Source organism: Esox lucius, chromosome 10 (assembly GCF_011004845.1).
Source record: "Esox lucius isolate fEsoLuc1 chromosome 10, fEsoLuc1.pri, whole genome shotgun sequence".
Classification (NCBI taxonomy): domain Eukaryota; kingdom Metazoa; phylum Chordata; class Actinopteri; order Esociformes; family Esocidae; genus Esox; species Esox lucius.
In genome coordinates, this window is record NC_047578.1 from 12,065,810 (window position 1) to 12,080,214 (window position 14,405).

The 14,405-nt window shown below is 46.1% G+C and overlaps 1 protein-coding gene across 1 annotated transcript in view; it reads right to left on the reverse strand.

The window, feature by feature from the left end:
* Positions 1-337: 337 nt before the first annotated feature.
* hibadha (3-hydroxyisobutyrate dehydrogenase a) overlaps positions 338-14,405 on the reverse strand; it is a 29,541-nt gene continuing 15,473 nt past the window's right edge. Inside the window, exons 5-8 of the mRNA XM_010893025.3 lie at positions 10,538-10,671; positions 9,841-9,917; positions 2,214-2,370; positions 338-2,075 (exon numbers count right to left, since the gene is read on the reverse strand). Of these exons, the coding sequence (XP_010891327.1) occupies positions 1,899-2,075; positions 2,214-2,370; positions 9,841-9,917; positions 10,538-10,671 (545 nt within the window). The 3' untranslated portion in view covers positions 338-1,898. The remainder of the gene's footprint in view (positions 2,076-2,213; positions 2,371-9,840; positions 9,918-10,537; positions 10,672-14,405) is intronic.

Consider the following 14,405-nt stretch of genomic DNA (forward strand, 5'->3'; position numbering starts at 1 on the left):
CAGAATGATGCACTTATTTCCATGATGACAATGAAATAGAAGGGGGGGGGCAGTTTGGTTTTAAATTTAAATGTTGCTGCATTTATTGAGCTGATGTGGTGCCCGTGCCAGTTAGACTGAACGCTAGCATCTGTAGCGGGCTGTGGACCGGACTGTTTGGAAACGCATGTGGTATTGTTGAGTCACAGAGCTGCTGTCCCCAATGTCTAATCAATAAGCCAATTCCTTTTGCAGAACTGGTTTTATTTTTGTGAACATCGTACTCATACAAAATACCAACACATTGTAACACACAACCAATGTGAGCCCAAACATATTATCAGAGACCGAAAACCTGTTGAGGTTAGAGAAAAGATCCTCTTTATTTCTGAGCGTGGTGATGTTTTTACAAGAGAGTATGGATCAGAGTGAGCTGTACTAATCAGAATACAGAAAAAAAACAATAACAAAAGAAAAAAAGACAGATGGAGTAAAGGACAGACCGAAAGAATCGGATGCTCTACTAACCTACACAACAAACAGAAAAACAACATGATCATGATGACTCTAGTCCTCAAAACATCCAACGCACATCCACACAGCACAGCAAGACAAAACCTACCCTCTGGTCACGCAGCATGTTCTGAAAGACAGAACAGCCAGAAACAGAGAGAGCAAAGATCAACAACAGTGAGAAAACAGAGGGAACATGAGACGCGAAAGACTACGACAAGCGGTAAAGGAGATGCAAATGCTGAAGTTTCAGTATTGAGGTAAATTATATAACATGCCGAAACTACAGCAGAGATGCAAACGCTGAAGTTTCAGTATAGAGGTATATTAAATAACATGCTGAAACTACAATAAAGGAGGTATATCAAAGGACTCACTGGCCATCATAAACAGTGTGACCAGGGAGCGGCAGCCAATGGCAGCTCACAGTACTGGACAGAAGAAGTGAATCTGTCCAATGAGAAGCATGGTAGATATGCCCTAAAAAATGAACACAAACAATACTGTGCAGCAAAAATTTACTGAATAAAAACATGGATAAACGGATGGACAATGAATGAACAAATGACCGTAGGTCTACATATGTAACGATTACCAAGCACTCCATAACCAGGGTAACAAAACGACAAATCTAGTAATCTGCAGTAATCGTCCGTGTGGAATAGTTGTCCGTGTGGAATAATGGTCTCTGTACAGTCAACGGTCCAAGTGGCAGACCCTTCCCTAACAGTCTTAAGTTCGGTGGTGTCAGTCATCTTCAATATTCTTCCTCATCATCATCATCGCCATTGTTAAATGGGGCTACAGCTGAAAAAGTGGGACAGGGTCTCTCTAACATATATGTTGCCTTTCAACCAGATCGACCATGGGCCCAGTGGAGGAGTACTGCGGTGTACGTTCACTATTCTCTTGGGTCATCGGACAGAGGCAGGATTATCGGCCATAACGTGGGCGACACACACACAAAAACAACCCAAGACAAAGATCAGAGGTCAACTGTAGGCACCTTAACTGATCTGTCAATAATTACCTTTTAAATCCACCTGGCCTCAGTAGGTAGAGACTGCCCCCAACCACACATCCAGGATCAGTGCAAATCTCCCATCCAAACCTTAACCTTCAAGGGAATTAAATCAGACCTGACTTAGGATCAGCGGGTTTCAAAAGTTCCTATGTCACTCTGATAATAATCAGTCCTCTCCTCAGCCAAGCTGGGAGCAAAGGAAGGGAATAAAGTTGCCTCTAGACCCTGATGCAAGATCAGTCTTCGGTCACGGTCACTCCGCAGCTAGTCCATATCTGATCCTAGATCTGTGACGAGGGGGAAATTCCACCTCCTACTCTGCTCGTGGTACAGGAAGTTACAGGGGAGTATACGTCTGGCAGGGGCTAAGGGCATGGAAGTTCTAGTCCCCCTTCGTTTCAGGATCCTCATCCTGCTCGCGTAGGAACTGGAACACAGAGGAGAAGTCCTTGTTGGCGTAGCCGCGGGCACACATGATCCGGTAGATCTGATGGGCCAGCGAGCCCAGGGGGATGGAAGTCTTGGTGTTGGTGGCTGTGTGCTGGGCCAGACCCAGATCCTAATGAGAGGACAGATGGGGATGTTAGAGACAGGCCGAGAGACAGAGAGGGGCCGAGACACACACACACACAGACAAACGGACAGAGAGGCCGAGACAGACAGAACTATTGTTGAAGCCAGAAAACTTAGTAGAGACCTTGGCCATGAGCGTGGTCCCAAAGCCTCCCTGGTAGTTGTTCGCTGAAGGGACCCCCTCCATGACGCCTGGTACGGGGTTATACGTGTCACTGGACCAGCACCTGCCTGATGACATGTTCAGAATCTGGACCAGCAGCTTAGGGTCCAGACCCAACCTGAAACCGAGGAGAGAAGCTTAGTGAATAAGCAACAAAGAGAACAGATGGAGGTATGTGTTAATGAGTAGAGCGGTAGGAGAGGACCAAAAGGCAGGACGATGGGGGTGAGGTGTGAGGCCATTGACAGATACTGGAAGGCTAACAGAGAAACAGCGCGTGAATAAGACAGAAGAGACTAACAGAAAGAAAGAGAGAAAGATAGGAGGTGTAGAGAAATACAAAGAGATAGAAAAGGCCTGCGACCTCTGTTGAACTCAGTGGGCTGTCGGTCTCCCTGCTCCATCTCTCAGTGTTAATGGCTAGTTAGGTGGAGGGCTGGGTAATGCTGCCTAATGCACTATTGATGTTTCCCCCTCCAATCCTTCCTTCATCATCCCTCCATCACACAAGAAAGAGGACTAGTGGTTAAGGAGGACAGGGGGGCCATAAACCTTGCTGACACACACACACACACACACACACACACACACACCCCCACACACACACCCACACCCACACCCACACCCACACCCAGAGGCCAAGGATGAAGACTGTACAAGCTGGGTCAAATAGCTACAGGAAGTGTCTAAGAGAGCGTATGGCATCAGATGACCAGTATTAAGGTAAGGTGGCCTCGTGGTCAGGGCACCTGACTTTTCCACCATGTTGTTGATGTACATAAGAATTGGTTCTTTACTTCCCTGGTTAAATTCCCTGGTTAAAAAAAGGAGCTTATAACACGGGGTAATTCCCATCAACGAAGCGGAGAAGAGATTAGAAGAGCGGAAAAGGGCCAGTCCTAAGCATTGAGAGTGGGTGGAAGTGAAAGACAGTCATCTGTCTGTGGGTCTGGACCGGCGTACTAGCTGTCGTGTTGTAACAGTTTTAAAGACAGCGTAAAGTTGGCCACATCAAGCACTGGCCGCCTCACCCAGGCGTAACTCTATTCTGCACTTAGTACGAACATTAAACCATCATGGTTCCTTAAGGACAGTATATGGGCTCCCTGAGCCAGCCACTCCCCTCAATCCCTCCCCCCACCTGGCTTTCATTCGAAGTGTGTTTATTAGTTGTCTACTAACTAATTAAGACGGAGACGTCCATACCTATCCCCCCCCCCCCCCCCAATCCCTTTTCCCAATGGATTTTACACACTCACTAAAATCCTCTCTTTTTCCATCTCTCCCACCCTGTTTAAAAAAAAATAATGTAAAGTGTGTTTTGGAAATGTGGGATGAGTGATATTGCGTGTGTGTTTGTTTTATGGAAGTCTCACCCGCGACGGCATTTTCAGTGTGTCTGTACACAAGGCTACTGCCACGCTCCTCCTCCCCACCCTCCCCTCATCCATCCTGCCCCCACAGACACCTCCTTGTCTAAGGACTCTGGGGGACATATGCTTGACATCATCCACCCCCCTCACGCTCACACACACCCTCCTAGTGCCTGTGTTCTGGGTCAGCAGCTAGAAAGGTTACGGACTGCGCTACAATAAAGCGCGTCTGAGCGCACAGATCGTCCGTTACAGACGCCAGATACGCTGCTGACACAGAGCTGTTGTCCTCTGTTTAACGATAAATCAATGAATCCCCCTTCCCCTCCTATTTTAGACACACACACACACACAGCTAGCCATGAACCCCCTCCCTTTCCTATCATGGTCGTGGTTATTAGCCTTAGCGGCAGTGTTGTTCTTTAGTGTTGCCGTTAATTTGCGTGGAGAAGAGGACACGTCACGCTTTAACAGCATTGCTACGGACATTGACACACACACACACATACACACACATACACACACATACACACACACACACACACACACACACACACACACACACACACACACACACACACACATATACATACACACACACACACACATACACACACAGCACAGCAATGCATTTACAGATGACGATGAAACAGAAGGAGATATACATGGATACAAAAGGAGAGGGAGAAGGGGAGAGGGGAATGGATGGAGGGAGAGGGAGGCCTGTGGTTGTTTGATGCGTAGCAGGTGGGGTTCATTTAGACAGATATTAACTGTCTGTTTAATTAGGATTTGCTTTAATTCATGCTTTAAACCACAGGAGAGGAAGCGTGTCCAACATCTATTATTACATTAGTGGTAACAAGCATGTGTATACAGTAACACACAAACTGTCACATTTAAGAGGTTACAAACAAGTGTAACACCCAACTTCAATCTTCCTCTGAACATACGCTCTCAAACTAATTTCTTACAACAGGAGAAGGTGTGTGTGTGTGTGTGTGTGTGTGTATATATATAAATATATTTATGCATATATGCAGTTCTGTGAGGTGAAATGTAAGCTCTAAAGCCGTTATATCGCTCTTCCCTCTCTCTGGGTCCTCCTCTCCCCCATCTTCAGGAACATCATTAAAAACAGGGCTGCTCCTCAGATGGACTGGAAGTGACGAACCAGAGAAGAATGAGAACAGAAAAGGGAAAGTGTGAATGAGAAAGAGAGAAAGAGAGAGAGATGTTGTATATATAATTGTCATTCGGGGCCATTCTTCGCTCTAAGGGAACGTCACGCTCTGTCGGAGACGGACCAACCTTCCATCTGAAATCAACAAATTAGCACTATAGACGGGACAGGCTGGGGAGTGTGGGGAGGGTCTGTGTGCGCGCGCGCACGCACGCACGCACGCACGCACGCACGCACGCACGCACGCAGGGGTTATTTGGACAGGTATTGGAAAGGGCAGCTCTATCAGACCCTACCCCAGCATGATAAAATGTTATTGCTGGTTTCCTGTAAATTGGCTCAGAGCACGTATGTGCGTTCGTGCGTGTGTGAGATTTTTTTCCCCCTCTGCATAACAGGCTGGGGTGCAATGCAGCGAGGGAGATTTACGGCTGTGTGTCAGCCCCCCCCTAACAAAGCCCCCCGAGATGGACAAGTACTCAACACACCTGACACTGAGAGAGATGACATGATATCCATAACGGTGTGTGTGACGGTGAAGGCGAGCGCTGTGGAAATCTGGGACCTCTAGACATGGCTGCCTGTTGTGTGTGTGTGTGTGTGTGTGTGCAGTTTAGATGCAGGCATTTCTAAAATGTATAGGCCTCAAACATTTACATGAATGGACCAATCAAAAGTGGACCCGTCACAAGCCATCTTGGACATACGCTTATGTGGCTGGCTAGTGGGGGAAGGGGGGCGAGACAAGTTGAGTAGCTTCACCATGAGTACTGAACCAGGCTTGATATGACTGACATTTCGCCCCTGCTTGTGGTCATTTACAGTGGGGAGAACAAGTATTTGATAAACTGCCAATTTTGCAGGTCTTCCTACTTACAAAGCATGTACAGGTCTGTCATTTTTATCATAGGTACACTTCAACTGTGAGAGACGGAATCTATAAGAAAAATCCAGAAAATCACATTGTATGATTTTTAAATAATTAATTTGCATTTTATGGTATGACATAAGTATTTGATCACCTACCAACCAGTAAGAATTCAGGCTCTCACAGACCTGTTAGTTTTTCTTTAAGAAGCCCTCCTGTTCTCCACTCATTACCTGTATTAACTGCACCTGTTTGAACTCGTTACCTGTATAAAAGACACCTGTCCACACACTCAATCAAACAGACTCCCACCTCTCCACAATGGCCAAGACCAGAGAGCTGTGTAAGGACATCAGGGATAAAATTGTAGACCTGCACAAGGCTGGGATGGGCTACAGGACAATAGGCAAGCAGCTTGGTGAGAAGGTAACAACTGTTGGCACAATTATTAGAAAATGGTAGAAGTTCAAGATGATGGTCAACCTCCCTCGGTCTGGGGCTCCATGCAAGATCTCACCTCGTGGGGCAATGATCATGAGGAAGGTGAAGGATCTGCCCAGAACTACACGGCAGGACCTGGTCAATGACCTGAAGAGAGCTGGGACCACAGTCTCAAAGAAAACCATTAGTAACATACTACGCCGTCATGGATTAAAATCCTGCAGCTCACGCAAGGTCCCCCTGCTTAAGCCAGTGCATGTCCAGGCCCGTCTGAAGTTTGCCAATGACCATCAGGATGATCCAGAGGAGGAATGGGAGAAGGTCATGTGGTCTGATGAGAGAAAAATAGAGCTTTTTGGTATAAACTCCACTCGCCGTGTTTGGAGGAAGAAGGAGGATGAGTACAACCCCAAGAACACCATCCCAACTGTGAAGCATGGAGGTGGAAACGTCATTCTTTGGGGATGCTTTTCTGCAAAGGAGACAGGACGACTGCACCGTATTGAAGGGAGGATGGATGGGGCCAAGTATCACGAGATCTTGGCCAACAACCTCCTTCCCTCAGTAAGAGCACTGAAGATGGGTCGTGGCTGGGTCTTCCAGCATGACAACGACCCGAAACACACAGCCAGGGCAACTAAGGAGTGGCACCGTAATAAGCATCTCAAGGTCCTGGAGTGGCATAGCCAGTCTCCAGACCTGAACCCAATAGAACATTTTTGGAGGGAGCTGAAAGTCTGTATTGCCCAGCGACAGCACCAAAACCTGAAAGATCTAGAGAAGGTCTGTATGGAGGAGTGGGCCAAAATCCCTGCTGCAGTGTGTGCAAACCTGATCAAGAACTACAGGAAACATATGATCTCTGTAATTGCAAACAAAGGTTTCTGTACCAAATATTAAGTTCTGCTTTTCTGATGTATCAAATACTTATGTCATGCAATAAAAAGCAAATTAATTACTTAAAAATCATACAATGTGATTTTCTGGAGTTTTGTTTTAGATTCGGTCACTCACACTTGAAGAGTACCAATGATAAAAATGACAGACTTCTACATGCTTTGTAAGTGGGAAAACCCGCAAAATCGGCAGTGTATCAAATACTTGTTCTCCCCACTGTAGCTAGAGGCCGTGACCCAGTGTCCCAGTGTGAATATCCAACACACCGTTCTGAGGGAAATTAATAATGAAACTGTTCAAGTGGAGACACACGTGATCTTCCTGTGCCGAGCTGGGGTTTGTGTGCCCCGAATGTGGAGTAAATTTAAAACTGGATTTCCAACGCTACCAGACGGTTAGACACTACCCACGGATACATCCTGGGCTTCAGGAGGAAGACCAGTAGAAACTGGACACCTCAGGGTGTCATGGAATACCTCAATCAACACAGGACATCACCGCATACAATCGTACGGGTGCAGCTACAGCAGCTCTGGTCTGACCCCCGGGCTGCAGGGGAAGCTCACTGCGCTGGTCTATGCGCTGCTATGTCTCCCATTCCACGCGTAAGAATGTTCATATAAGGACTTGTACATTGCCAGACATGACTGCCGCGTCGACCTGGTATCTACTGGGGGAAGACGAAGGGGTTTCATCAACAACACACCTTCACAAACACTCTGCTGTCAGAGTGTGGTTTAACGCTGATGTTAGTGTGTTTTACAGTGCACGAAATACACTAGTGACTGTTGTTGTTGCGAGTCCTGGGAGAAGTGCTAATCCTGGTTTTTAAAAAAAACATTTTGGGAAGACTGGATGAGTGGGAGTGTCTTTTTTTGTGTCTGTACTTTGTCTGATGTCGTCATTCTACATTGTATTGTTATTCATATGTTAAAAAGCCGTTATCGCTTATTTTGTTGCTTCTAATAAAACATTTGAACCAAAATCCCGACTTTCACTCTACGTACTGCATGCCTGTAGTATAAACATTGATGGGATGTGTGTGTAACATGAACAGTGGTGTGGTGTGTGTAGGAGTTTGTGTAGCATGAACAGTGATGTGGTGTGTCGGTGTGTGTGTAACATGAACAGTGATGTGGTGTGTCGGTGTGTGTGTAACATGAACAGGGTTGTGGTGTGTCGGTGTGTGTGTAACATGAACAGGGTTGTGGTGTGTCGGTGTGTGTGTAACATGAACAGGGTTGTGGTGTGTGTGTGTGTAACATGAACAGGGTTGTGGTGTGTGTGTGTGTGTAACATGAACAGGGTTGTGGTGTGTGTGTGTGTGTAACATGAACAGGGTTATGGTGTGTGTGTGTAACATGAACAGGGTTGTGGTGTGTGTGTGTGTGTAACATGAACAGGGTTGTGGTGTGTGTGTGTGTAACATGAACAGGGTTGTGGTGTGTGTGTGTAACATGAACAGGGTTGTGGTGTGTGTGTGTAACATGAACAGGGTTGTGGTGTGTGTAGCATGAAACATGTGGTGGTGTGTGCAGGTGGGTGTAACATGAAAATGGATGTGGTGTGTGTAAGTTACATAACAGGGCTGTGGTGTGTGTAGCATGAAACGTGGTGTGGTGTGTGTAGGTGTGTAACATGAACAGTGATGTGGTGTGTGTGTGTATAAATCTGTGCTTCCTTCTTAATGTCTCCATATTTCAGGGGACTAGTGGGGGATTTATGTCTGTCTGCCTCTGCCAATTCTCCCCCTCGTCTCTGCACAGATAAATCAGCTGCACTAATACAGCTGCAACACACACACACACACACACACACACACACACACACACGATACATTAGAGCAGACAAACTGAAAAATAAAGCTTCACACAAACACTCGCTGCATGACTAGAGGCCACAGAGAGGAATATAGGTCTGCATCCTTTATGAACAGAACATTTATTTTATCAGTTTGTGTGTGTCGACGAAACATCACATTTTTCTCACCGTGACCATCAAACTCTTAAGAGCCTGCTGGTTTAACACATTGCATGAAACGGGGGCTGTGATTTAAAACAGGAAAATGTTCAGTTAAGACAAACTTCACAAAATAGTTAGTAAAACCTCACCCATATCAAACTTGGAAACTAATAATACACAGCATTTACGAGCAAGGAGTCATGTATACAAGATGGTGTTGGCCTGTGACTTAAACACTTATGACACACATGAATATCTATTTGGAAAATCCTATCCTCCATGTGATAATTCTAAGCAGAAAAAATATTTCTGAATACTTCCAAGGTAATTTCTGGGTGCAAATATGTTCAAACAAGAGACAGCAACTGCAAATAAGCTCCACACCTCTCTTTTCTAATAACTCATCTTCAATCTTGAAATAAGATGTGAACCCCTTGAGATTCGCCCCAAAGAACCTAAACTAATGCTACTCGTTAACAGAGTACTAATTTATGCTTGTCTATGAAAGACTGAGTAAGAACAAATTCAAATTGTACAGCAACGACCACATTATTACTCACAGGAGGGAAAAGCAGCTGTGGCAAAGCAGAAAGAAATGTGAAAGGTAGTTCTACACTCCATTGAAGCGCTGTCAGTGCTGGGTGTGATGGGATATGTAGTTTCTAAGCAGCGGAGTGTCAGTGCATGACAGGACACGTTTTTAAGTACCAGCTGGGCATGAATTGGCTAAGAGCTCAGTCACCGGATATAAATTCAAATCCTTTAACATTCCTAAGTATGTTAGAGTAGAATAAAACACAGCACAAATGACATGAGAAGTGAGTGGAAGTGAAGGGATATGGTTAGTGTTATATTTGACTGTACCTGATTCCAAGGTTCATGGTCTCTGCAGTCCCAATCATCCCAATCGCTAGCAGCATGTTGTTACAAATTTTGGCTGCCTGTGAAAAACAAAAAGTGTTATTGTAATGTATGGTTGCGCGTGCCGGCTGAATTGATGTGACAATTTTAAATCAAACAATATTTAAAGCGGAATCCATGTCTTGCAAGATCATTCAACGCTTACTAGTACTCGGAATAAAAGCCTGAATTTAATTGCATTCTATAATGACCAAAAACAATGCATAATCTCTACTTCGAATTAAAAGGGGCTCTCTCGGAACACACACACACACAGTTGTTTCACAACAATTCCAACTGGTTATGTTGTTGTTTGTTTACAAACCAAAAGTCCATGTGTTTATCGAAGGCATAAGCCGCCTTTGGATGTTGCGCAATCAATAGTTCCCCATGCAAACTTTGATAACATTCATTTCTGAATTCTGCTTCCGCCTCCCAAAAGATGAGCCCTACCTTAGCCCCTGGCGTTTAGAGCCTGAATGTTATGAAACTCTGGTGATGTCCTTAATGGTAAATGAAGATAATCAGTTCATAATAATTTCAGGTGTGATTCTGTCTGTCCCTCCGTGTCTGAGAGTGACAGACCTAGAAAACAACAGTGATTGACCACATTAGACCGGTGCATGAACACGCGCGGTGTCCACCAGACCGTGCCGGTTACCTGTCCCGTACCGACCGGTCCGCAGTACACCACGTTGGCTCCCATGCAGGTGAGGAGCTCCTGGGCGGCAGTGTACTCCTCCTCCACTCCTCCCACCATGAAGGTCAGCTTAGCCAGGCTGGCTGCTCCCACACCTCCGACAGACAATGGGGACATTTACCAGACCGTTTCCATTTCAGAAGGCTCCACATTGTGATCGCACCAAGGCTTCAACGCTGCGCGGGCCCACGTACTACCTCTGGCGTTTGACCGGGCTTCTAACACCTGCGAACTCACACACAGCTTCGTTTAATCCCAAGAGCGTCCTGCCAGCCTACAGACAGGGTGATGCGGGTGTAATGGGAAGGGAAGTGCTGCCAGAAATGTCCCCCTCTGTATGACGCGCGTCAATGGCAGACGGAGTCTATAGAGATCGGGGACAGTTAACTAAACTGGATTTGTACAGACATCAGAATCCAGGCAGAGCTTGGAGAAGGGGGGGGTATGTTGGGACGGGCTTGGACAGCAGCGTTGAAGGAGAGGCACACCAGAGGGACGGGCGAGTCTTTAAAAGGCGATTGTTCCCATCATCCTCCGCACGACTCCCATGGGAGGGGTCCCATTGTCTCCTCGCGCCTCCACCCCTTCCACCGTCACTCAATCACACGCGCACACAAGCGGGCCCCCGCCACCCCAAAACCAGGCCAACAGCTGTGCCTGAGGGTACTCCCTGGACGCCCCCTCCCAAGAAACACCCCCCCGGGGGTATCAGTGACAGCCGTGAGGGGTAATTAACTTTACACTTTATCATGTTCAATTAGGCCTCACACAGCTCCACCTCCCAGGGCCTGATGGCTTAAGGAGCGTGGCGTGTTTCAGCAGGGACGTCCCCTCCCACCAGAGGGCGGGATCTGACGACGCAGATAGATGGCCAGAGACGCGTCAGACTAACACAGAAATAAAAGAGTTCAAACGGAGGCGGAACCCTTGCGCCCAAATCTCATCTGCCACGGCCCGACCCCTTAATGTACCATTGATTAACCACTAAACACACACACACACACACACAAACAAACACACAGCACCTGTAAGTACGCAACAACCACAAGGTCTTTATAATGTAAATGCAGTGATAGTGTAAATAAAACTGTTTTTGATATTTGATCTATCTATAATACGTTTACACATACCGGGGTTCTGAAACATGAATGTCTGTTTGTGTAGGAGTGTGAGTGCGTGCCAGAAAGCGATGTCTTCAGGGTGTTGTGCGGCTCTAATGAAAGGCCTCTTAATAGTGAATGCCTAATAATGTTTGTTGTTAATAATTAAAGAGCAATTAGAAGAGAGACAACACAGAGGCAACTGAAAGGGGAGACAATAGAGAGGGGAGAGGAGTGAGTGGAGGAGAAGGGGGAAGGTGTAGAAAAAAGGACTGAAATGTGGATGCACTTCAGTGAGGGCGAAGTAAAAGGTTTTAATAGACTGTATGATACTGCAGGTTGTTCATGAGGTCACCACAGTATGTTGCTATTGTTACTTTATTAATATCATAATGCTATGTTGTATGTTATGTAAATGAGACACTAAACCACATGTACTGTATGTTTTCCTGTTTTGCAGTAGCCTGTCTATAGTAGCAAAAAGACACATTGATGATTTGTTGATATATTGCCAACATGCCACTGCAAAGTGATGTATCTAAGATATTGTGGTTGAGTTGTGCCTGAGAACAGCTCTTAGCCATGGTCTATTGGCCATACACCACAACCCCTCATACTTGATTGCTAAAATAACAAACCCATCTTACTAAATGAACCAATAATCACAATCTTTGCAACAGCAAGAACTTCCCTTCATTGAAGTACCTGGTCATAACTGATAAAAATGGTGGCCCGGTGTTCTAGGCTGGTTCACAGTTCTAGGCTGGTCCAGAGTTCTATGCTGGTCCAGTGATCTAGGCTGGTTTAGGCTGGTCCAGTGTTCTAGGCTGGACCAGTGTTCTAGGCTTGTCCAGTGTTCTAGGCTGGTCTAGGCTGGTCCAGTGTTCTAGGCTGGTCCAGTGTTCTAGGCTGGTCCAGTGTTCTAGGCTGGTTTAGGCTGGTCCAATGTTCTAGGCTGGTCCAGGCTGCAGCATTCGGTGCACATACACTCACCTAAAGGATTATTAGGAACACCATACTAATACTGTGTTTGACCCCCTTTTGCCTTCAGAACTGCCTTAATTCTACGTGGCATTGATTCAACAAGGTGCTGAAAGCATTCTTTAGAAATGTTGGCCCATATTGATAGGATAGCATCTTGCAGTTGGAGATTTGTGGGATGCACATCCAGGGCACGAAGCTCCCGTTCCACCACATCCCAAAGATGCTCAATTGGAGTGAGATCTGGTGACTGTGGGGGCCATTTCAGTACAGTGAACTCATTGTCATGTTCAAGAAACCAATTTCAAATGATTCGAGCTTTGTGACATGGTGCATTATCCTGCTGGAAGTAGCCATCAGAGGATGGGTACATGGTGGTCATAAAGGGATGGACATGGTCAGAAACAATGCTCAGGTAGGCCGTGGCATTAAAACGATGCCCAATTGGCACTTAAGGGGCCTAAAGTGTGCCAAGAAAACATCCCCCACACCATTACACCACCACCACCAGCCTGCACAGTGGTAACAAGGCATAATGGATGTTCTCATTCTGTTTACGCCAAATTCTGACTCTACCATCTGAATGTCTCAACAGAAATCAAGACTCATCAGACCAGGCAACATTCTTCCAGTCTTCAACTGTCCAATTGTGGTGAGCTCGTACAAATTGTAGCCTCTTTTTCCTATTTGTAGTGGAGATGAGTGGTACCCGGTGGGGTCTTCTGCTGTTGTAGCCCATCCGCCTCAAGGTTGTGCGTGTTGTGGCTTCACAAATGCTTTGCTGCATACCTCGGTTGTAACGAGTGGTTATTTCAGTCAAAGTTGCTCTTCTATCAGTTTGAATCAGTCGGGCCATTCTCCTCTGACCTCTAGCATCAACAAGGCATTTTCGCCCAAAGGACTGCCGCATACTGGATGTTTTTCCCTTTTCACACCATTCTTTGTAAACCCTAGAAATGGTTGTGCGTGAAAATCCCAGTAACTGAGCAGATTGTGAAATACTCAGACCGGCCCGTCTGGCACCAACAACCATGCCTCCCTCAAAATTGCTTAAATCACCTTTCCCATTCTGACATTCAGTTTGGAGTTCAGGAGATTGTCTTGACCAGGACCACACCCCTAAATGCATTGAAGCAACTGCCATGTGATTGGTTGATTAGATAATTGCATTAATGAGAAATTGAACAGGTGTTCCTAATAATCCTTTAGGTGAGTGTATACCACCACAACATGTAGTTCTGTAAAAACATTCCAGTCCGTCTCATGGTAACGGCATTTTGCCAGGGTGACGGTGTATGCATTACCCTAGCAGTCTTCCTCCTCCTACCCTCATCATGCTGTCTGTCTGACCGTGTAACGCAATGGTGACGGCCTGTCAGCTAACACACGTAATAAACCCAGAAAACCTGCAGCGGGTGCCCACACGCAGGACTAACTGGCCGCACAAACACACAGGTCAGACATACATGTGGTCATTAAAGACAGACAGGCAGGCAGAGAGACAGGCAGGGTTATTCCCAATCACCATGCATACAAACAACCAGCATTGACACTAATAAGGTCCAGCTTAAGAAATGCTGACGGAACCAAAGCTACACAGCAGCGCACAGTTGAACTGGCTCATTAGTGGAAGATGACTGTGACAGGATCACTAAAGAGGATATTATTGATATCACAGTCAACATGCTGATCAATATAGGTCTCCACATGGGGGGAGGAAGAAATAAAGAGATAAGGAACTTTCTCTC